The 22,312-nt window shown below is 43.3% G+C and overlaps 2 protein-coding genes across 4 annotated transcripts; both read right to left on the reverse strand.

Moving 5' to 3' along the window:
- Positions 1 to 3,499: 3,499 nt before the first annotated feature.
- On the reverse strand, positions 3,500 to 18,038 carry eif5b (eukaryotic translation initiation factor 5B). Its single transcript, XM_080876942.1, has 26 exons — positions 17,892 to 18,038; positions 15,967 to 16,074; positions 15,818 to 15,881; positions 15,555 to 15,722; positions 14,961 to 15,465; positions 14,748 to 14,887; positions 14,586 to 14,663; positions 14,331 to 14,481; positions 14,154 to 14,249; positions 13,977 to 14,063; positions 13,824 to 13,883; positions 10,772 to 11,055; positions 10,579 to 10,686; positions 10,375 to 10,485; positions 10,230 to 10,297; positions 10,011 to 10,152; positions 9,781 to 9,912; positions 9,077 to 9,259; positions 8,830 to 8,991; positions 6,558 to 6,689; positions 6,328 to 6,459; positions 6,148 to 6,224; positions 5,717 to 5,881; positions 5,100 to 5,238; positions 4,855 to 5,016; positions 3,500 to 4,349 (listed from the first exon to the last, which is right to left on the reverse strand). Exons 1-26 carry the CDS (start codon positions 17,924 to 17,926, stop codon positions 4,242 to 4,244), a joined length of 3,597 nt encoding a protein of 1,198 aa, XP_080733068.1. The 5' UTR covers positions 17,927 to 18,038; the 3' UTR covers positions 3,500 to 4,241.
- Positions 18,039 to 19,412: 1,374 nt separating this feature from the next.
- lipt1 (lipoyltransferase 1) lies at positions 19,413 to 22,055 on the reverse strand. Of its 3 annotated transcripts, none has more exons than XM_080876984.1 (4): positions 21,976 to 22,055; positions 20,870 to 21,404; positions 20,082 to 20,303; positions 19,413 to 20,000 (listed from the first exon to the last, which is right to left on the reverse strand). In XM_080876984.1, the coding sequence occupies exons 2-4, from the start codon at positions 21,375 to 21,377 to the stop codon at positions 19,588 to 19,590; spliced, it is 1,143 nt and encodes a 380-aa protein (XP_080733110.1). In that variant the 5' UTR covers positions 21,378 to 21,404; positions 21,976 to 22,055; the 3' UTR covers positions 19,413 to 19,587. The 3 variants fall into 3 exon arrangements, with proteins under 3 accessions (XP_080733110.1, XP_080733109.1, XP_080733111.1); XM_080876983.1 differs by having other exon boundaries at positions 21,888 to 22,019; XM_080876985.1 differs by lacking the exon at positions 21,976 to 22,055 and adding an exon at positions 21,830 to 21,968.
- Between the last annotated feature and the right edge of the window lie 257 nt (positions 22,056 to 22,312).

Consider the following 22,312-nt stretch of genomic DNA (forward strand, 5'->3'; position numbering starts at 1 on the left):
CCATACTTTATTTTCCCACGTGTCCACTTCCATGACCATTTCCTGATCAACGGGCCACCCGGCAGCAAAGGAGGGGCAAATTCCTCTGGATGGATGAAAGACACACACTTTGTTGACTTCCTGCAACATTTCAATGAACAGCCGAGTTTGCACCATCCTACATCACAGATCGCCCTATTCCGGACCCTGCCCTGCCAGGCTCCAGCACCAACTCTGCACTGCCAGGCCCCAGCACCAACTCTGACCTGCCAGGCCCCAGCACTACCTCTGCACTGCCAGGCCCCAGCACTACCTCTGCACTGCCAGGCCCCAGCACCAACTCTGCACTGCTAGGCCCCAGCACCAACTCTGAACTGCCAAGCTCCAGCACCATCTCTATCACGAGCTCACCCTTACCCAGCACTGCAATTACTGACAGCGGACTACCAACTCCAGAGGACATCCGGCCATATCCAAAAGCTGGCCGCCGAAAACCATCCAGCAAAGGAAGAAAACAACGCAAATCAGCAATTCTAACCGACACGCCAGTGAAGCAGCAACTAGAAAAAGAAAAGAATAAGGCTGAATCTAGCAAAAAGCTGTTTCAAAAGAGAGGGACGCGAGGGGGGAAAACATCTGGACCTATGAAGAACAACGCAGCTAAAAGAAGAAAAATAATTCAAGAGTCATCATCAGATGATGAAGAGTGCTTCTGCCTTGTCTGTGTGGAGCCATTTTCAAACAGTTGTCCAAAAGAGACCTGGGTAAAATGCGTAAAATGCAACTAATGGGCCCATGATGCTTGCACCTCAGGCCAGGCAATTTATGTGTGCCAGAATTGTGACTCTGAAGTTGAGTCTGATTAATCAGAAATAGGGCATCTGTTTTGTTCAGAGGATAAACATGTTAAGTAAAGCAAGTTATTTGCAGCATTCCATTCATTTATGATGGATTTATGTGCAAGCCAGAGAACATTTGAGTTTAAAGTTCAAACTAAAGTTTTCTTTCTACTTAATGTTTTGATTAAAATGTGTATTGGATTGAAATAATTGTTTTTTTCCAAATTCTCTTGGCATAATTGTTCAAATTTCCAGTTTTGGTTTGAATTTAACAATTAAAATCAATAATCACAATTAAGTATTTGTGTTCTTATTTTAAGATAATCTAGTGTGACAACTTACCTGCCGATGGGGCAAATTGTCACAAGTACACATTCTCCATTCAACAGTCTACAACTCCGTAATGAGATAAGATATGAAAATGTAATGAATACATCATATGTGCCCGAGACTTCCTTCTTTCATTTGGTGAAACATTTATTACGTTGTGATGTATGGTGCTCAGTAAGAGTTAGTCAGTGTGAAAAGTGTGACAACTTACCCCGCTCTCCCCTACTTGGTGTACTGCAGTTGCTGCAGATTTTTTTCAGCTGTTCATCCATGATGCAAATCTCCCGTTCCAACACATCCCAAAGATGCTCTGATGGTTGTAGAGGCCATTTAAGTAGAATGAAGTCCTTGTCGTGTTCAAGAAACCAGTTTGAGATGATTTGAGCTTTGTGCTATCATGCTGGAAGAAGCCATACAGGGATGGTCAGCAAAAAATATTCACGTAGGCTGTGGTGTTTAGGAAAAGTGCCAAGGAAATAACCCCATGCCATTATACCACCACCAGTCTGAACCTTTGATATAAGGAAGGACGGATCCATGCTTCCATATTGCTCAAATTCTAACCCTGCCATCTGAATCTCACAGCAGCGTGTCTCATCAGAGCAGGCAACAGTTTTTCCAGTTTTCCCGGTCTGGATGGGCCTGGGCCCCCTTTCCCTGGCGGGTCGCGGAGTATGGGGGTGCCTACTGGGGTCAGGGAAGGAAGGGAGGGGAGCTGGCCCCAGGGAGGGGTCACTTGCCCCTCCCTTCCTTCCCTCCCCATCTCCAGCTGCCTCCCTCTTCCCGCTCCACCACAACCACCCACACATGCAGGACCTTGGAGTAGGGGTATGTCACCAGGGTGCAGAGGAGGCTACCCCCCCCCCCCCCTGTCCCCTTCTGGCTGCCTCTGCCTCAATTTTATCCCACAACTTAGACATTCACATTACTCACACTCTCATTACACATACATATAAGATCTTGGGGGTGGGCACGATACACGGAGTCCAAATTACCATCAGGGTGTACACCCCACCCCTGGCATCGTTGCCCACCTCTCAATTTTAAATACACGTAGACATTGAGGGCTAGCAGGAGGGACCATGCGCTTACCTGCTGCTCTCTGGCAGGTAGCTCCATGCCCTCCTGGGTTTTAAATGCACCTTAGAACACACATGCATCAACATTACAATGAGCGGGTGGAGGGAGGTTTGGAGTCTTCTCTCACCCCCATTCTCTGCGACCTGCTGGAGCGGGGGGGCTAGGAGGAGGAGTTGGCCGTCCGACTGCGGTCTGGAGTGTGGGGCCTCCCTGCTGCTGCGGAGCATGAGGGTGGGAATGGATGTTTGTGTCTGTGTGTGCCTATTATAAATAGATTGTAAACATTAATTTTGATTCTTTCATTAGCACACTTACTTGTTTAAGAGTACAACATTAGAAGTGTTTTAATTGAACAGGACGAGCCCTGATTTAGACATGGTGGCCTGCCCTGTTACAAGCATTCATGCTTCCATTGGTTCATTATGTGTTAATTCTTTTGGTCATCTCTGGGTGTTTTATATGCGGTGGCAGCTGAAACAAATAAAATGCAGGGACTTTTTTCCCCTCCTGGGTGCTTTGTCTTTGTTATGGTCAGTTTTTCCTTCAGAGGTAGATATTTTTATTTTCATTCCCTCACCTTCATTTCAAGTTTCAGCAATTGCTCTCCAGGAATTTGACAGTTTTGAATCCTTATTTTGATGCTATAATTGTTACTCTATATGCTGGAGAATGATTGATCCTCTCACTGATCAATTCAAAAACTGCAGTAAAAAAAAAAAAAAAGGAAATGCAAAGAAGACAGACGGCACTGAACAGGTGTATAGTTACATTTTCAGGAAGGTGCACATCAGGTTATACCATGAGGTTTCAGAGGGGTTCCCAGTTATGACATCGCTACAATGTACATTTCCTGCTGAAGCATAAACCCTCAGTAACTCACTGGAAATGTGACTGCTTGGCTAGCAGCACAAGATTGTAAATGTTTTCAACCATTCAATCCTCTGACCACTTGTGAGGCTAATAAGTCACCATCTACAGTGAAAACAATCACACATAAAACACAAAACAGTGCAACAATAATTTCAATACCTGATAAAGATCAGCTGCTTTTAGTTAGCTAGCACTGAGTTAGTTCCGACACCACTGGTACTAATTAAGCGTCCACTCCAAGATAAAGACCACTGAAGTAGGATGTACACCAGCCTTCATGCAACTTTTTAACCATTAGTTAGAATATACGATCAGAAAAGTCCCACGTATCAAACTTGTACACTTATATTAAGAATGTTCTGCAAACAATACAGCATCATTTTGAAAGGAAAACAACAGTATTTTTAATTCTAATAATTATTTTTAATTACTTTATTTTGGCATCAGCAGACTTCCATATAGACAGATTTGTATCTTTAGTGTTTGTGGCACACATGAACCGAAAACTCTGCATGTTTCGTCAGAATCATGGGAATTTATTACATCAGCAGTTGCAGCAAAAACAGTTTAAAATCTGTCATTCACCCCATCATCCCACGCCACCCTGGCCTCCCAACATGGCCGCCGAGCAGGACAGCAAAGAGAAAGTCAACTCTTCAATGTCTGTAAAGTCGGCGCCGTCCTCACTGATGCTGAAAGAAGAAACAGAAAAACTGTTTCCCTTTTGAGGCCTGGCGCTGCACAGCACAATCCCACAATGCACCTGTTCAGGTGGCACATCAGCCTCATTAAGCTCGTGAGCCTCAGTCTGGGTAAGAAGGGGCGGAGCCTGGGTACGAAGCAGCAGCCACATATCAGAGCAGACAACAAGAAGGAAAAAAAACCAAAAACGTTGATGCTGAAGAACAGGCACGTTGGAATACTGTGTGTGTGTGTGCGTGTGTGTGTGTATTATGTCTAAACTATCACTGTTTACAACAGTGGAAAAAACTGTTCGTTTCTCACAGAAAAACACTGTCACGTCTTTTATCTGCTTTTTTTTTCTCTTTTCAATTTTTTCTCTTTGTTCCTCCGTTGGTCGCTGCCGCTGCCTTGTCGTCTAATGGAGGAAGAGCGAGTGTGTGTCTTTGTAGTTCAGGTCCCTCAGATGATCTCAAAGGTCTTCTTCAGCTCCATGATCAACTGCCAATCAGATTTCTGCATCTCGTCTCTGAACCAGTTCTTCAGAGCGTCGATGGACGCCCGTGTGATCTGAAACAAAAACAAAGAGGTTGTTAAAATAACCAGAAACAGCCTTTCATTCTTTGCTCTAAAAGCTCTGAGCCCACATTTAAGTTTGCCTGCTGCTACAACCATTTTTTGACAGTAAAACCAAACAGAAATTAAAGTGAACACAACGTAAAACTAGTTTAAACACAGTTGAAAAACAGCACCAGGTTTTATTTCACTGTCTGGACGTCTCTGCTTTTGTTGTACAGAAAACAGAAAGACTACATGAAATTCTTGGCCTGACTAACTCGAAAGACACGAAGATATTCTTACCCTTCCTCTCCTTCTTTCCCCTTATTTAGCCTCTATTTAGGCTCGTTATTTCTTCCTTGCTTTTCTGTCTCCTCTTCCTAACACTGCTACCTGGACACTGACTGAAATCGACCTTTTAGCGGCGGAGTGAACAGCAGTGTTCACGGTAATTGTGATTTTTGTGAAGCCTCTCGTCTAACGTTCTTCTGTTCCTCCTTTAAGGGCGTGTCCTCACCTTGCTGACGATGATGTCTGTGGCTTCAAAATGGCGCCCGTACATCTTTGGCGACTCTCCTGGGATTGGCTCAATCTTGATGCAGATCTCCTGGCCCTTCTTCGCACTGTCAACGGGCTTGTGATTTATCTCGATGCTGGTGACCACACCGATGTCCACAAACTGACATGTGAACACAAAGGGTTAGTTTACAGTTCATTTTATAATTCACACAAACATCCACAGAGACTGTAAGCGGGTCTTACCGCTTTGCTGGGGACGCAGAGGGGCGTTCCCTGTTTCAGGACTCCAGCCTCCACTGTGACCCCCATCACGATGGGATCTCGGGAGTTAAAGATGAACTGAGGAAGAACTCGCAGCTTCACTGGGAACACGGCAACATGCCTGATGACACAGATAAAAAACACATTAACCTTCGAACAACCCATAAGTTAAATTAATCGATCACAGTCACATTGTTACTGAAGCCTAATTATCACACTGATCTGCTCCATTTTCAGCGGCACGCTGGAAGAATGTGAAAATAAATCAAGAGCATCATCTGCATATAAACTGACTTTTACAACCAATAATAACAAATAGAATCATCTACAAATGTATTATAGATCATTAAAAACACATAACAAAACACAGGGTTAGTTAAACAGAAGTTATTCTGTGAAAGGACACCATCATATATTTGCATATATACAAAAAAGGCTTATTAGCTGCAATGGACAAATAAAAGCCTTTTGGACTCCATCAACTATTTAATTAGAGTTTTTCACTATGTTATAGTATGTTGCTTGTTATTCCAGTCAATAAAAAGTCAAAAACACCCAAAGAAATCTGAACAATTAACACAAACGTGAGCTTTTCTTACCTAAACTCATCCTGTTTGGCCTTCTTGTAGTCTTCTCTGTACTTGGTGAAAGCATCAAATAGGTGGTAGATGATTTCAGCAGAGAAGATGCGAACTCCCAGACTGTCAGCCATCTCCTGACTCTCCCGCTCCACCTTCACATCGAAGGCCAGGATCACAGCGTACCTGCCAACACCAACCCCCCAAAACTCTGTCACATCTACAGGTTCTACACCAGTGCTCCACCAGTACTAATTTCAACAGAGATACAAGGATGTCTGTGAAATGTATTCAGATTTTTTTTTTTTTGGATCATAAAATATTTTAATAGTTGTCCCAAATATTTTTAAATTAAAATTAGCCAGATATTTGTGGGTGCAGATTCTACAGTGTTTCTGCACTAACTAACTTGTGTTCATTTTGGCTGAGTGTGTGTTTATACTGTGACGTACTGCGGGTCGTGCTCCAACATGGTTGACGCCTTCATCACATCCTTCTTATGAACTGGGCCAATGTTAATGCCAGCGTACTGCAGGGACACACACACAGAGTTCAAAGGTCAAGGACTGTTAGTTTCTACTTCCTGTAGATTTTCAAAATAAGAGCTCTCAGCTGTACTGTCAGGTACTTACAGGGACTTTGGATGTCCGCAGGAACTCGAGCAGAGCCTCCAGCGATCCCAGCGTCGATGCCTGGACGTAAACACCTTTCTCCTCCAGTTTGATGGAGCTCAGAGTCTGCTTAAGCTCTCGCACCAGTTCATCCTGAAAACCAGCACGTGTAAGCAAACCGGGAGTCTTACAGGACCAGTTCAGTCCTAGTCTTGGAGTTTAACTTGGACTAAAGGGAAAAGCACTGTTACCCTTAGGACGGGGATCTCGTCATCCTTGTGAGCCACCAGCAGGGGGAGCCCGGCCAACGTCTTCTCCAAGTCTTTCCCCAGAATCTTCACTCCCTGAGCCGTCGACACTTCCTTGTGCTTCTCGTACTGGTTCTGCACACGACAACCAATCAACACGTCAACCACATTTATGAAGTCCAAAAAGCAGAGACTATGGCCATGAAAATGCATCTTTTCTTCTCAGTTTTGTCCTCCCGTCCACACGGCGTTTTCAAATATTTTGAAAATGCTCTCCAAAGCGGAACATTTGAAAACGCCGTTTTGGCGTCGCAGTGTGGACAGCGAACCCGGAGCCTTTTCGAAAATGATGACACATTTTAGTCATGTGACCAATTACGCTAAGATAGCGGAGGGCATTATACAGCAGTTGTTTTGTTTGCTCTGAATCTTGACAGCCCTATTAAAGATTAATATCAGTCTGTACATGCTCCAGATGGCTTTTCTTCAAATTCTTTAACTCTCACTCGCTTTTGCAACTTTGTACTTTTGTGTTACTCGCAGCAACAACTCCACCTCATTGTTAGTCCATTTAAAAAACTCAACATTCTGCTGCAACGTTTCAAAGAACCGGAAAGTAAAGAAACGGCAGACAGAAATGAGGCAGGTCGAATCTTCTTGCGCTTCACGCATGCGCAGTACAGGAACGTAAGCGTGTTCGGGCGTTTCAATGTGGACGCACAACTCTGTGAAAACAACTGAAAACGCTTTTTCAGATAAAAACGCCGTTTTCAAATCTATCCGGGCTGGTGTGGACGTAGCCTATGAGTAGAAGTGAATTCATGTCTAATGATAAAGTGCACTTCTCCATCATTCACCACCACTAAAGCTTGATCTTGTTTCTTCACACATAGTCCCTCATGCTGAGTTTGGTAAACCTGAGTGCTTAAAAACATTAATAAGAACAATGAAGTGTAAAAACAATTAAAACCAGGATGGTTTTTTGGATTGCAGAACATACTTGACTTGTCTTTTTTTTTTTTTTTAGACAAATGTCAAAAACACATGTTTATGCTGAAAAACAATGCATATGTACAAGAAGTTAGAGCTCCATAATGAAATCCTCGAGCTTCGGCCGCTCTTGTTTTTCTTTCTTCTCTTTCATTTTTTGTTTAAATAAATAATTAAAAGTGATTAAAACTCTCAATGTGAGAGAATAAACAAAGCTCTGCTGGAAATTTACAGCACAGTCTTATTTCTGACAGGAAAAGGCCGCAGGCTGACTTAGATGAACAAGCCTTCAATGAGAGGGATTTGATGCACTTGGAAAAACAACAACAGTGTGTATAGTTGGTCTTCTGCAGTAAAGGCAAAGACTGTGTGACCTAATCTGACATATGACGTGTGTGTATGCAGTCATTAAAAACCATTTCATAACAAAAGTGTGCATTTTGCATGAGTTAATGTGACCCCATTAGTAAAACTCACCATATAACTCACTTTAAAAGCATCATTTTAGAAAATTCAAAGTAAAGTCTTCTCATTCCTCAATCTTTTAGATTTAGAGGAAAATATAACAACTATTATTGTGGGCAATTTTATTTAGGATTAGTCTGTACAGGATAACGTTTTTAAATCAGCGTTAAGTTTTTGTTTTTAGTTTTAAAGAAAAATCTTTTACGAACGCCAAACAATTTTTTGTGCGTTTAGTTTTATATCAAATATGAAAAATAATCACACAAAGACTGAACAAATGCGGAGAAACAAATGTATAATGTGCCAGCAGGGGGAGCCCCATCATCATATATCAAAGGAATCCACATTCTATTCATGGTTTGTACTGGTCAATGAAAACAAAGAAATAAAAATAAAAAGTCCTAAATCTGAGGAATAAATCAAATAAGGACAAAGCAGGCCCTTCATAAAAATGACCCAGTCGAACCACACATCTTTTCTAAAGCCGACATTTTTCCCCAGTTTTTATTTATTTATTTATTTTTTAAACGTTGACTGTGTTACTTAAATTCCTTTTTTAATGCTTTTAATATAAAGCGCTTTGTCTGGGAAAGTGTCACACAAATCGTTATCTGCTAAATAATTAACTACAGTCACCTCCCTCATATACACGTGAGGGAAGCTGCATGAAACAGATACAAGCAGCTCTTTTTGTTGAACTGACTGCTTTAAACACCATGAGTAATTTAACTCAAAGCCATTATAGTAAAAAATCTTCCCGCTACATCTGAGCCAGATACATGTTTAAAAGCTGCTCTAACAAAATTTTAGACATGTTTACCTTCACTCGGAGTTCCTTCAGTGGAGGTGGCAGCAACAACCCCCTGATCTGCGTGACGATGGGCCCTTCCACTCCTGGTACGATGATGGTCTCTCCTTCCCGCAGACGACCGTTAATCAGGATGACATCTATCGTTGTTCCCATACCAGGCAGCGCTTTTACCTAAACACACAAAGATCACATGAAGTTAGTGTCTGGACGGTGGAGGAATGGAAAAAGTAGAGACAACAGATAAAATTGAACTCACCTCCATGACCTGAGCTCGCAGCTCGTCACAGTGCGCTAACCGCCGGGCCAACATTGTTTGGGTGAGCTCGACCAGAAGGGCGATGAGGTTCCCCATACCATCACCACTGTGGGCTGACGTAGGAACCAACGATACAAATGTACGGGGGTCCTTATTCTCATAAAACAAGGCGGCGTTAAGACCCTGAGGACAAACAGCACACAGAAAACAAAGTTCAGGGAAACTGAGCTTGATGTCGTCTTTGGTGTTCCTCAAGCCTCAATGCTGGATGCTCTAAACTACAAAATGTTATTTCAGACTGTGAAAAAGATTACTATATAATGCAGCTTCTGAACTTTTTAGGGAGACTTTATAATATAATAAAACTTGCTGAGAAGCTTATTTTGTTGAATAAAAACAGTAAAAATCTTTTGTTTTACCCATTTGAATAACATTTTGATTATATTTAATTATAAGTAGGATAATATTCTAAGTAGTGAGTATATATTACATACAGTATATACATAAATACAAAATAGATACTAAGTACATTATGTATTTTCTTGTCTAACTCACGCTCTTTAATGAAACATTAGAAAAACTTGCTATTGGACTGTTATCATCTGAAATTGAATGGAAGTAAATGGCACAATGACCATAATGAATAAGTATTTCTCATTGTTGTGCTGTGATTGGCTGATAAATGATGATGTAATGCTCAACACCTGTTGTGCGAACTCCACAATGATGGCCTTGGCTCTTTCGTCAAACTCGTCTTTTGTGTTCTTCTTCTGCTTCTTTAGTGTAGCCACGACATCGGTTTCTGGACTCTTCTTCCAGTCGTAGAGGCGGTCGATCTGGTAACGGCAATAAAAAAAAAATTTAAAAAATCAATCTCAGAAAATTTGCAAGAGAAGAAGAAAAAGGTGAGGCTGATGTCGAGGAGCTGGCAGACCTTGTTGAGGGCAACGATGAAGGGGCACTTCTTCTCCTTCAGCAGGTTGATGGACTCCAGCGTCTGAGGCTCCAAGCCGTGCATGATGTCCACCACCAGGATGGCGATGTCGCACAGTGAACTGCCTCTGTTCCTCAGGTTACTGCAGAGAGAGAGGTCAGTTAGTGACAGACAGAATCAGGTGAGTGAGACAGGCAAGTCAGGAGAGACGGGCGTTACCTAAAGGACTCGTGTCCAGGTGTGTCGATGATCAGCATGCCAGGGATTTTGATGCTTTCTTTGTTGAACTGCACAAACATCACAGGGGTTAATACACAGTAACCATAAACACAGTTTATTCATCGTTCAGAGTGAGATGGCATACGTTTTTAGCCATCTTTGTCTGCTCCTCGATGGTCTCCTTCGGGACGTTTGTGGCGCCGATCTGCTGAGTGATTCCTCCGGCCTCGCCATCCTGAACGTGGGTGTGTCGGAGCTGCATGCAAACAACAAAACAAACAACAATAAGTAAACGTTGTAACGTCAGTAACAGTTGGTAAAAATTCTGTAAGCAGAGAGTAAACGTCACCTTGTCCAGGATCTTGGTCTTGCCGGTGTCGACGTGTCCGAGCACACACACCACTGGTGCCCTCAGCGTTTCCAAGTCGATGTTCTTCATGTTCTCCGCTCGGCGTTTCTAAGGAGACAAACAGAACCTGTCAGTCAGAGATGGGTATAGAGAGAGATCCTGTCACTCCCCCTGATTTTGCAGTGTCTCTCACCTCTATCCTCCTCTTGGCGCGGTCGTACAGTCGCTCCTCTTTCGTCCTGCCATCATCGTCCTCGCTCTCGCTGCTTTCATCCTCGCTCGGCGCCCTCCTCTTACCCTGGCTTGCGACCGTTGGCTTCTCCACTTCAGCTTCTTCCTCACTGTCCTCATCGTCTTCATCTTCCTCCTCGTCATCATCATCCTCATCCTCTTCTTCCTCCTCCTCTTCATCCTCACTAGCAGCAGGCTGAGGAGCAGCAATGTCCTCCTTCACCTCAATGTGGACTTTTTTCAGCTCTGAAAGGTGACAGATGGAAGTTTTAATTCTACTGCTATAACATTTAATGCTTCAGTTCGGTTTTGTCTTAAATTTAACATGTTTGTCTAAAATGAATGTTGTCATAGTGAAACAGACCGAGCTCTACCATCACGTGACTAGTCAATGCCAGCAAACGCCCCCCCCAAAAAAAACAACAACACAGGCCTTGCCCATACAGTGGGGCAAAAAAGTATTTAGTCAGCCACCGATTGTGCAAGTTCCCCCACCTAAAATGATGACAGAGGTCAGTAATTTGCACCAGAGGTACACTTCAACTGTGAGAGTCAGAATGTGAAAAAAAAAAAATCCATGAATCCACATGGTAGGATTAGTAAAGAATTTATTCGTAAATCAGGGTGGAAAATAAGTATTTGGTCAGTAACAAAAATACAACTCAATACTTTGTAACATAACCTTTGTTGGCAATAACAGAGGTCAAACGTTTACTATAGGTCTTTACCAGGTTTGCACACACAGTAGCTGGTATTTTGGCCCATTCCTCCATGCAGATCTTCTCGAGAGCAGTGATGTTTTGGGGCTGTCGCCGAGCAACACGGACTTTCAACTCCCGCCACAGATTTTCTATGGGGTTGAGGTCTGGAGACTGGCTAGGCCACTCCAGGACTTTCAAATGCTTCTTACGGAGCCACTCCTTTGTTGCCCGGGCGGTGTGTTTTGGATCATTGTCATGTTGGAAGACCCAGCCTCGTTTCATCTTCAAAGTTCTCACTGATGGAAGGAGGTTTTGGCTCAAAATCTCACGATACATGGCCCCATTCATTCTGTCCTTAACACGGATCAGTCGTCCTGTCCCCTTGGCAGAAAAACAGCCCCATAGCATGATGTTTCCACCCCCATGCTTCACAGTAGGTATGGTGTTCTTGGGATGCAACTCAGTATTCTTCTTCCTCCAAACACGACGAGTTGAGTTTATACCAAGAAGTTCTACTTTGGTTTCATCTGACCACATGACATTCTCCCAATCCTCTGCTGTATCATCCATGTGCTCTCTGGCAAACTTCAGACGGGCCTGGACATGCACTGGCTTCAGCAGCGGAACACGTCTGGCACTGCGGGATTTGATTCCCTGCCGTTGTAGTGTGTTACTGATGGTGACCTTTGTTACTTTGGTCCCAGCTCTCTGCAGGTCATTCACCAGGTCCCCCCGTGTGGTTCTGGGATCTTTGCTCACCGTTCTCATGATCATTTTGACCCCACGGGATGAGATCTTGCGTGGAGCCCCAGATCGAGGGAGATTATCAGTGGTCTTGTATGTCTTCCATTTTCTGATGATTGCTCCCACAGTTGATTTTTTCACACCAAGCTGCTTGCCTATTGTAGATTCACTCTTCCCAGTCTGGTGCAGGTCTACAAAACTTTTCCTGGTGTCCTTCGAAAGCTCTTTGGTCTTGGCCATGGCGGAGTTTGGAGTCTGACTGTTTGAGGCTGTGGACAGGTGTCTTTTATACAGATGATGAGTTCAAACAGGTGCCATTCATACAGGTAACGAGTGGGGGACAGAAAAGCTTCTTACAGAAGACGTTACAGGTCTGTGAGAGCCAGAGATTTTCCTTGTTTGAGGTGACCAAATACTTATTTTCCACCCTGATTTACAAATAAATTCTTTACAAATCCTACCATGTGGATTCATGGATTTTATTTTCACATTCTGTCTCTCACAGTTGAAGTGTACCTCTGGTGCAAATTACTGACCTCTGTCATCATTTTAAGTGGGGGAACTTGCACAATCGGTGGCTGACTAAATACTTTTTTGCCCCACTGTATGTTTTTAATATTGAAAGTCTTAAGTCCAACAAGCCTAGTGCATAAAAATAAAAGAACTCTCAGTCTAGTCAGTACCTAAAAACAAACAAAAAAATAAAGAAGGCTAGTCTGTGCCAATGAAAGTACATCCTTAGTTTAATCAGTACCAAACAACAGTACTTGCCTCGGTTAGTTGGTAATGAGCAGAAAGAACTTGTCTAAGTCTGGTCAGTACCAAACAGAAACACCTCAATCAGTAAGTGCTGATAAAAGTATACACGATTCTCTCCAAGTCTATTCAATACCAAAGCACCTCAGGCTTAGTCTAGCCATAAGTAGGAAAAAACACACAATTAGTCTAGCCTTTCCAAAAAAACCCAAAAAAACAACACACACACACACAAAAAGGGGGGATACTAAGTCTCTACCAAAAGAGCCTGTTTTAGTACGACCATTTTTGCTACTGAAAAACATCACACATGCCTAACCCATACTATAAAACAGCTTGCACATGCTTTGTGATACCAAAAGGGCACACCTAACACACACCAAGCTTAGACCTACTTTGATGTTTAAGAAACACATATGTGACATGCCTAGTTGGTACTAAAACAAGCACAAATCTAAGCCATGTCTTTCGGGTACTAAAACAAGCATTTGCCTGCACAGCACAGTTTCAGTACCTGCTTCTCGTCGTGTCCTGCTGAGCCCCATTTTCCTTTCTTTTTATTCATGAAATAAAAGCAACATATAAAGAATTTAGTTCCCTCAAAGCCAACAGTCACACATGCTACAGCTGCTTTTTGGACTTCAGTATATCCTACCACGGACATTTTAACTCAAAAGGCTGGGAATCGAACCACCGACCCTCTGACTGGAGGTGAAACTGTCTTTTTTTCCCTGCAGTGTTTTTCTCCCCTTCTTTATTAGATGTGAAAACAGAGGAAAGAATCTAATCATTTCAGGTGACCAAGGCTCTCACCTTTCTCCTCGTCACTGGCAATGGCCTCCCAGTTATCCACAGCAGCTTCTGGCTTCACCTCTAAACACAGAGACAGAACAGAAACAAGTTAACTTCTGTTCAGCGCAATAAAACACCACCCTGATACCTCCACTTCACACCTGCAGCTCTTACCTGGTTCTGCAGGCGGTGCCTCAGCCTCTGTTTCCATTGCAACTGGCTCTGGAGTCTCTGAAGTCGGCGAGGTCACTTCTGATGTTTCTGGGAAGGGGAATGACAAAATTATTTTTATTATATGACCAGCAGGAGGACTGTAGCGTCTCTCGGCTGGTGCGAGCAGCAGCGTTGTACCTTCAGGAGTCTGGGTGGCAGGCTTCTTCCTCCTCTTGTCTCCATAAACAGGTTTCTTCTTTTGCACCTCTTTGTCTCTGGATGGCACATCAACACCTGCACACACAGAATCATATTAGCTGTACAGAGCTGACTGTACTGGAATGACTGCATTATACTTCTGCTCATAGCACCCACCCTGAGCCTGCAGCAACATGAGCGTGGCCTCAGCACGAGCTCGAGCTTCCTTCTGGGCCTTCGTCAGCAGCTTCCCCTCCTTCTTCAGGCGCTCCTTCCTCTCCTTCTCCTTCTGCTTCTTCTTCTCCTTGCGCTCCTGCTCCAGGCGCTCCTACAAGGGCAGCAAAACCGATGCCACAGCGATTCGCGATGAGACGACAGGAAAGACAAAAGTGAAGAAGAACAAGAAGGAGGTGGTGGAGCTTTGTGTTTTACCTTTTCCTGCCTCTCCTTCTCCAGCTCCTCCAGCCTCCTCTGCCGCTCCTCCTCCTCTTTCTTGGCTCGCTCCTCCTCCTGCAAAAACAGTTTAATCATTTTCAGATATCAAGCACCCATCCCATCATGATCTCCATGACTACGTCTCCCACAATGCCCCACCTCCTTCATCTTGGCCAGGGCCTCCTGCATGGCCTTCACTGTGGCCTTGCTAGGTCCCTTCTTCTTCTTGTCTTCATCCTTGTCTTTCTCTCCTTTCTTCTTCTTCTTGTCTTTCTTCTTTTTGTCGCCCTCCGGCTCCTCTGCAGAAGGAGAAGAAACCCGTCACACTGAATGGCATCACACGATTTCTTGTTTTTCCTGATAATAACTTACCCTCTGCTGCTGGCTCTGCCCCTTCCTGTTCTTCCAACACTGCTGCAGGAGGCGCATTTTGTGGAGGCGCGGACTCAGTCTTCTTCTCTGGCTCTTTCTTTGGCTCCACGCTGCCCTCCTTCTCCTTCTGCTTCTTCTGCTTCATCCTCTCCTCCTCTTTCTTTTTCCTCTCCCTCTCCTTCTTCTCTGCTTTCTTCTGTGCAGCCGTCTTGATTTTGAAGGTGCCATCGTCCTCCTGCTGCTCCTCCTCGTCTTCGCTCTCGGCCTTCAAAGGCTTCCCTTTCTTCTTCTTCTTGTCTCTCCTGGAGGTGAACTCCTCATCATCTTCGGAGTCATCCTTTCCAACGCTGCCTCCTTCTTCTCCTTTCCTCATACCTTTGTCCTGGTCCTCCTCCTCGTCGGACACTGAAGGTTTTTTGCCTCCTTTCTTTCCTCCTTTGGTCTTCAGGCGAGACTGTGAGCTGCTGTCATCGTCAGATTCTGAAGCAGGAGTAGGAGGTGGGGCCTGGAGGAGCAAAGAATAGAAATTTAGACACTTTCTAAAGAGTCTGTGCTCTTATTTCTATGATATGACGTTTATGTTCATTATTTCACCTTCTTCTTCTCCTTTTGTTCTCCATTCCTTTCTCCATCAACATGACCTTCAGCATCATCACCCTCCTCATCCTCGGGGCTGGCTCCGCCCTTCTTTCCTTTTCTGGTCTTCTTCTTCTCCGGTTTAGGGGGCTCGAAACTCTCTACTTCTTCTGTGATGTCTGTTTTCTGCACAGAGAGAGATTCTTTGTATCAGAACAAATCTTCAATCTCTCTGACTGAAAAAGCATTTTTTAGCTGAAGTGCCCCTCGGATGCGTTTACCTTCCCCTTTCCTCCTGTGCTCTCGAGCGATAACTCCTCGAGCTCCTTCATGATGTCATCCTCACTGGAAGAGGAGGAAAGAACTGTTTTAGGAAATTTCAAAGCAGTAAGCTTGATTAAAATAAAAACGATCAGGAAGAATGTCTCACTCAAAGTCATCTTTCTTCCCTGCTTTCTTCTTCTTCTTTCCCTTTGGCTCTTTGGAAGCTCCGGCTCCTTCGATCTCCGCCGCCAGAGCGTCGATGTCATCTTTGGCACTGAGCACAGATTTGAAAAACGGTCAGAGCACGAGAGTGACACCCGACTAAAACCTGGTCAGACACTGAGAACACGGGCTGCGAGAGGAGACCGAGTTAGACTGTGTTTCTCTTTGTGTCAGAAGAATGTGAATGTGAAGAGCTGCTGACTCCTCATTTCCTTTCATTTCCCATCAGCCCTCTGAGGCACAGCGAGCACAGAGCGACAGCAGTGCTGTAACCACGGATTGCGTTCCCTCAAGTCACTGTAGATCAAATATCATCTGGCTTCAGACTCACAAAGGAAGACATCTAATCTGCTCTGTGAAACTGAAGATGAAGTATGGCAACAGCAAACCGCTGATTTATCAATTACATCTGAGATTTTCTGGCATTTTAGATCAAACTTTCAAAGTTTAAATTCATCTACAAAGTGAGCTGGAGGCACATTTGGATTACTGAGTAGGCCTCAAAAAGCTGCACACAGACTGTTAATATGTTGTGAGGGAAAACCTTAGAAGAGAGTTCATAAAGAGACTAAGTGTGCAGAAAAAGATGCACAGATGCACAAAAAGGTAAAACAAAAATTACAAAGGAACCAAACGTTAAATGCAAAGTTTAAAATAAAGAAAAAAAAAACCTCCTCAAGAATGAAGAAAAATGGAAAAAGTTATGACGAGAAACTTTAAGGAAAAACTAGAAAAAATGAAGTATAAAAAAAATAATGGTAACGTGCACAAATAGCGAGTAAAGAGTCATAAACAAAGACGAAACACAAACAAATAAAACGAAACAAACAAACATAAAACCTGCAAAGGTGTAAGGAGAAGTTCAAAAACACAGACAGACAGTAAAAATCAGCAGACAAGAAACTACAAATGAATTTAATATAAGTTTTTGCTAGAAGCGGCATTACTACCTCAATACGCTTTAACACAGAAAACAATAATATTAAAACCCAACATCTGGCAGGAGTTTCATGCTCCATCTGTGACGTCAGTGTTTTCATCATCACTCCCGTTATATCTATATTTGAGTTAAATGTTTATTTCAGCTAATTAGTGTGAGTTTCCCTCCCTGAGCCGTTTAATCTGATCAGAGCGTTTCTCGTGCAACGGTGTCCATGGAGGGTTAAAACTAGTTTGAAGCCTCTCGACTATTATTAGTGCATTATTAGTATTGATTATAAATGAAAGATTAGGTGATCGGGTTCATCAGCGTACCAAAACCCGATTAAACTTTCCTTTCACAAGCAGGTGATCGCTCCCAGACTGTGGCGTGTCTGTACCTGCCTGCTCTGTTTATATTTACTATAATCACGTTTTAGAGTTTACTCGTCAATAAAGGAGCAACAGCAGCACATCTGTGCTGTACCTGGGGATAGCCGTGACCGCAGCGGCTCAGGTGATTCAGCCAGGCTTGCGTCATCGAGCAGGTCTTTGCTCACAGGTGATGTGTCTCCGTTACAGCAACTGCAGGCCGCCTCTTAGAGCAGCCGGCTCTGAGGCGGCTAACGCGGACACATGTGGCTCCCGTGAGCCCCGCAGCTGGCGGCGGGAGGCCCACCCAGGCCTAGGGTAACCCGGATTCGCCCGTGTCAGCCCGCCTGCTGTTCTGTAATTCTCCTTAAGCCACATTCAGGCTGTTTAAAGCTTCGCTGCCTCACTCCCTCACAGACTCGTGGTTAGCATCCGCTAGCATGGCTAGCCATTAAGCTAACAGTGTAAGCAGCGGGAAAACGGGCCAGTCTGGGGGTGTTCACGGGCCGGGAGAGCCCCGATGGGGCTCGGTGTCAGTGCGGACCAGTGATGTTTATCGGTAGCCGGTGCGCTCCCTACCTGTCCTCTCCGGATTTCTTCTGTTTCTTCCCCATCTTGAAGCTTCAGGTCTCCGCTTACTTTGCTCTGTGTTGGCCGACGCACACGACGACTCACAGCGGGCAAAGATCTCCTATTGACCGCGAGGAGGGGCCACTCCGCTCCTCCACCTCTAATGCCATACATCCTAGGGTGACCAACCGTCCTCTTTTTGCACTTGTTGACTTGTAAAAGCTTATATGACATTTTTTATTTCACCTTTTATTAACCGCACAGAGAAGGCATCGTTTAAATATGTTAAAGTTTTCTTTAAGCAAACAGTAAGTTCTCCATGTCTGGGCCAAGTGTCCTCTTTTTTGGAAATCAAAATATGGTCACCCTAGTGACACATTTCCACAAGAGTTTGGGTTTATTTTCCACAGTTAATGATTTAATTAACTTTTACTATCAAAGTTGGAAAATGTCAAAACGTCTAAATACTTAAAGTGGCGAATAAAAGTGATGTATAAATGCCATTCCTCTCCATACAACAAAGATTTAATTACGCTATTATCAGTTTCTATTGCTTATCTTATTATTTTATTTAATACCTGCTTCTCTCCTAAATAATGATATCACGTGACCGTCTGTTCACGGAGAAATTGTCAGAGTGACACCTCCTGTTATATTCCCCTCCAGTGATTGGTCAGCACGCGTGGCTGAATCGGTACTTTTGCGCATGCGTTGTACGCCTTCGGTCTGACGACTTACAATAAAACTGTATTATTGATGATGCATTCGTTTCCTTCAGCCACATGCTTTTCATCATTATTAACTTTGTCCCACAGACATTTATTTTGAAAGTCTGATCATATTTTTGTGCTTGAATTGATATTGGTTCAAATACATGTAATGATATGGTGTTTTAGGCTGATTTTTACCCGACAGTATACACATCAACTTGCATTTAAATATTTATTTAAGAAAATGAATATATACGATAACAGTGCTGGCACATTTATCGGGAGAGTTAGGTGTTATTTTACAGTACATGCTTAATAAAATAATAATAATAAAATAATTAAAGTTAACGGAGAAGGTTACAGTAAATTCATTTTTACCTGTATGTTTTGATTTGTGTGCTTAAAAACTGTTTGATTTATTGTTTTTGTGAATTTCCTAAAACAATTGTGTTTTCGTCTAAATATTTAGATGTTAAATACTAAAGTTATGTTAAAGTTAAATGTTTAGGCCTCTTTTAGATCTTGTTTTGCTGTATGAAAACCTTTTCAAATGTAGTTTTATGCATTTATAAAGAAAAAAGCATTAGCTGATGAGAAAAATGAAGGCGATAATAACATATGAGTTTTTGTATTTTTGTTGTAGTTGTTTTTGTATTTTACCAAATAAAATATAGAAAATAATAACCTGTGTGAATTTTCATGAACAGTTTTCACAGCTGTGACTAAATTACAGCAGCTCCTTTCAAGCATTTCAAATGAAGTGAAAAAGCAGCTCTGTTCACTCAAGAGGGTAAAAAATGAAAACTCAGATGTCCGTAAATGTCTGTTCCAGGAAAACCTCTCAGCTGTGACGATCATTTCCTTTATTAATTGATTAGTTTTTTGGCTCAGATGATCTGCCCATCAGACATACAGACATCTCCTCCATTTCTAAGGTTTTAACCGGCTGTAATGTGGCCTGCAGCCTCTCACTTGTGTTTCATATTTGCCTCGTCTCAGCCCATCACAGTGAGCATGGCATCACACAGGCGGTGCAGTCGTGTGTGCGTTGCCCCGCTCTCTGAGCGTAGCAGTGCGCTGAAGGCAGCGGCGGCTCGATGTGGACAGAACCTCTCTCCAATCAGCACACTGCTTAGCTCGCTGCTTAGCCGCACGGGGACCCACTCCACAGGGACGTCCAAGTGGCAGCTCTCGATTTGCCCGTTCTTCACCTCCATTTGCAAGCGAGCAGAGCAGCGAGCGGGCGGCTGCTCATTCGTCAGCTCCAGCTGCGTCTCCATGGTGAACTTAGGCGTCTTCCCAAATGTCCAGTCCCAGCTCCGCAGCTCCATCTCCATCTCACCGACACCAGGAAACATGGACTCGTTAGTTGGGTCTATGACGGTCAACGCAGAGTGCAGGCCAAACTCTGAAACAAGACAAAAATAAATAAAGCAGAAACGTTTGAATACAGACAGAGCGTATCCTTTGGGGTGCAGGAAGACCGTACCTGTGTTATACTGCTGCACCAGAGCACCCAGGAGCTCCTCCCATTGCAGGGAGGGGGCATGGTCTAGGAGGTTGGCAACAGGCGAGGGGACGCTGGGAGTGGCATTGCTTTGGATGCCGGGGCAGGAAGGGCGGAGCACAGAGGAGAGGGCGGAGCGATCGGCAGAGTGAAGCAGTGTGCAGTGATGGTACGACGACTTCCTGCTCAGTCTGGATGCGGTGCCTGAAAGTAAACAAAATAACAAATAAAAAAAAATAAAAATCAGAAACATGAATGTAAACATCAAAGCTACACAAAAATAAACAGAGAATAGGCAACAAACATGAACAGTAACAAACACAGTAACAATTCTGGATTCTGAATTTGCTATGAAAGAGGAAGAGCTAGCAGCATGTGACCAATCAGAAACATGGAAACATCTACTTTTAGTTTTTATTAATCCAGCTGCAGAGTCGGTGTGTTTAATAGTCTGAGAGCAGATAAAGAAAAATATATTAAAACAACATTTAAAAACAGATATAAAAAAATATGAAGGAATACAGTTGCGTCAATAATCTTTATTTATTGCTCATCAGGCAAACATGAAGACTTTAGACCCTCCAGCTCTCTACACTGTAATAACCACCACCATTGGGTGCTGCCAATGAAGTGTTGATTACAGTAGACCAGGGGTTTCAAAATCATTTATCATTAATTAGTCTGTATGTCTTTTATTTCTACTGTAATTAATTAATCTTCTTCCCTTTTTTGCTTTCTTGTGCTTTGATTCACTCCCTCTAGCCTCGTACCTGAGATCTTGTATCGTCCGTTTAGTAAGATGTCAAACCTGTCGGTGGCCTGGACGTCCAGTCCGGGCCGGAGGCGCCTCAGTGTGTCTGTGACCACCTTCAGGTTCCTCTGCCGATCGTACGCCTTCTTGGAAGTGAAAAAGGTCAGGTTGAGGTTGCCCAGGTCATGGAAGACCGTCCCACCGCCGCTCCGCCTGCGAGCCAGAGGGATGCCCGCTCTCCTCATGACCGGCAGGTTGCACTCGGTCCAAGGGTTCTGGTGGCGCCCGATGACAACGGCGGGCCGATTCCTCCATAGCAGAAAGATGCCACGCCCCTGCAGTTCTACGTTGGCGTCAATCCAGTCCTCCAGAGCCAGATTCTGGTACACATTGGTGGAGTGAGACTGGAGGACCAATCCTGCACTGTCAGAGTCTGTGAAGAAGCTGGAGCTGGATCTGGAGCAGGCTCGCTGGTTTAAAAGAGAAAACGTCCTTTTGATCTGTGACATCATTGTGCTTTCTGACATCACTTCATGTCAGGAGGTCAGGAACATCTAAAATGTCAAAATAAAAGCAACAGGAAATGAATTTTTGTCTTTTTGTGTGTGCACTTTTTCCATCATAGATATTATTGTCAACGTTTCAGGTGGAAGGACAAAAAATAAAAAAACTGATGGAAAACTCACTTAGCTTAAAATAGCTATCATCTGTAACATTTCACTAATATCTCAATATTTTTTATATTTTACTCAGAAAAGGAATATGAAATATATTTCTGGTAATTGATTAACTGTTTGAACCTTGTCATTTGGCAGAAATGGAGCTCTTAAACCTTTTTCTTTAATAACTTTGAGACATTTCCTTTTAAATTTGGAAACAAAGTTATTTTAATGACAAAAACCATAAAGGACCAGAAGCAGCAACATAAACAGACACTTTGTATCATTGTTTTTTAAACTGCACCACGTTCACGACGTACAACGTAACGTCTGACGACACAGACCCCTGCTTCGAACGTCCTGTAGCTGTTAGCTTACCACTAACTCCTCGCGCTGTTTTTAAAACGCGAGCTGCAGCTGTAAGTCATTTCACGTGCACAAACAGCCACTCACAGACCGTGCTTACCGGGATTGAAAGCGGATGCTGGTCTCCGCAGACCCGGACCGGAGATGAGCTCCTGGTACGGACACGAACTGCAACCAACTTCCGCTTCGAACTTTCAAAGTAAAACTACGCAAAGCCTTACACAGATTTTTATACACCTTATTTTATTGTCACAGTATATATTTGGTTTTATCCTTAAACAACAAGAACAACGAAATAAACAACAAACAATATGAATAATCATAACAAAAACTAATTAAAAATACATAATTGATATATAATAATAGTAAATAAATAACTGAATAAATAAATATATAACTTAAAACAATAATTACAAATTTAAATATCTGTGACAACA

Source organism: Rhamphochromis sp. 'chilingali' (assembly GCF_963969265.1).
Source record: "Rhamphochromis sp. 'chilingali' genome assembly, chromosome: 3".
Lineage (NCBI taxonomy): Eukaryota > Metazoa > Chordata > Actinopteri > Cichliformes > Cichlidae > Rhamphochromis > Rhamphochromis sp. 'chilingali'.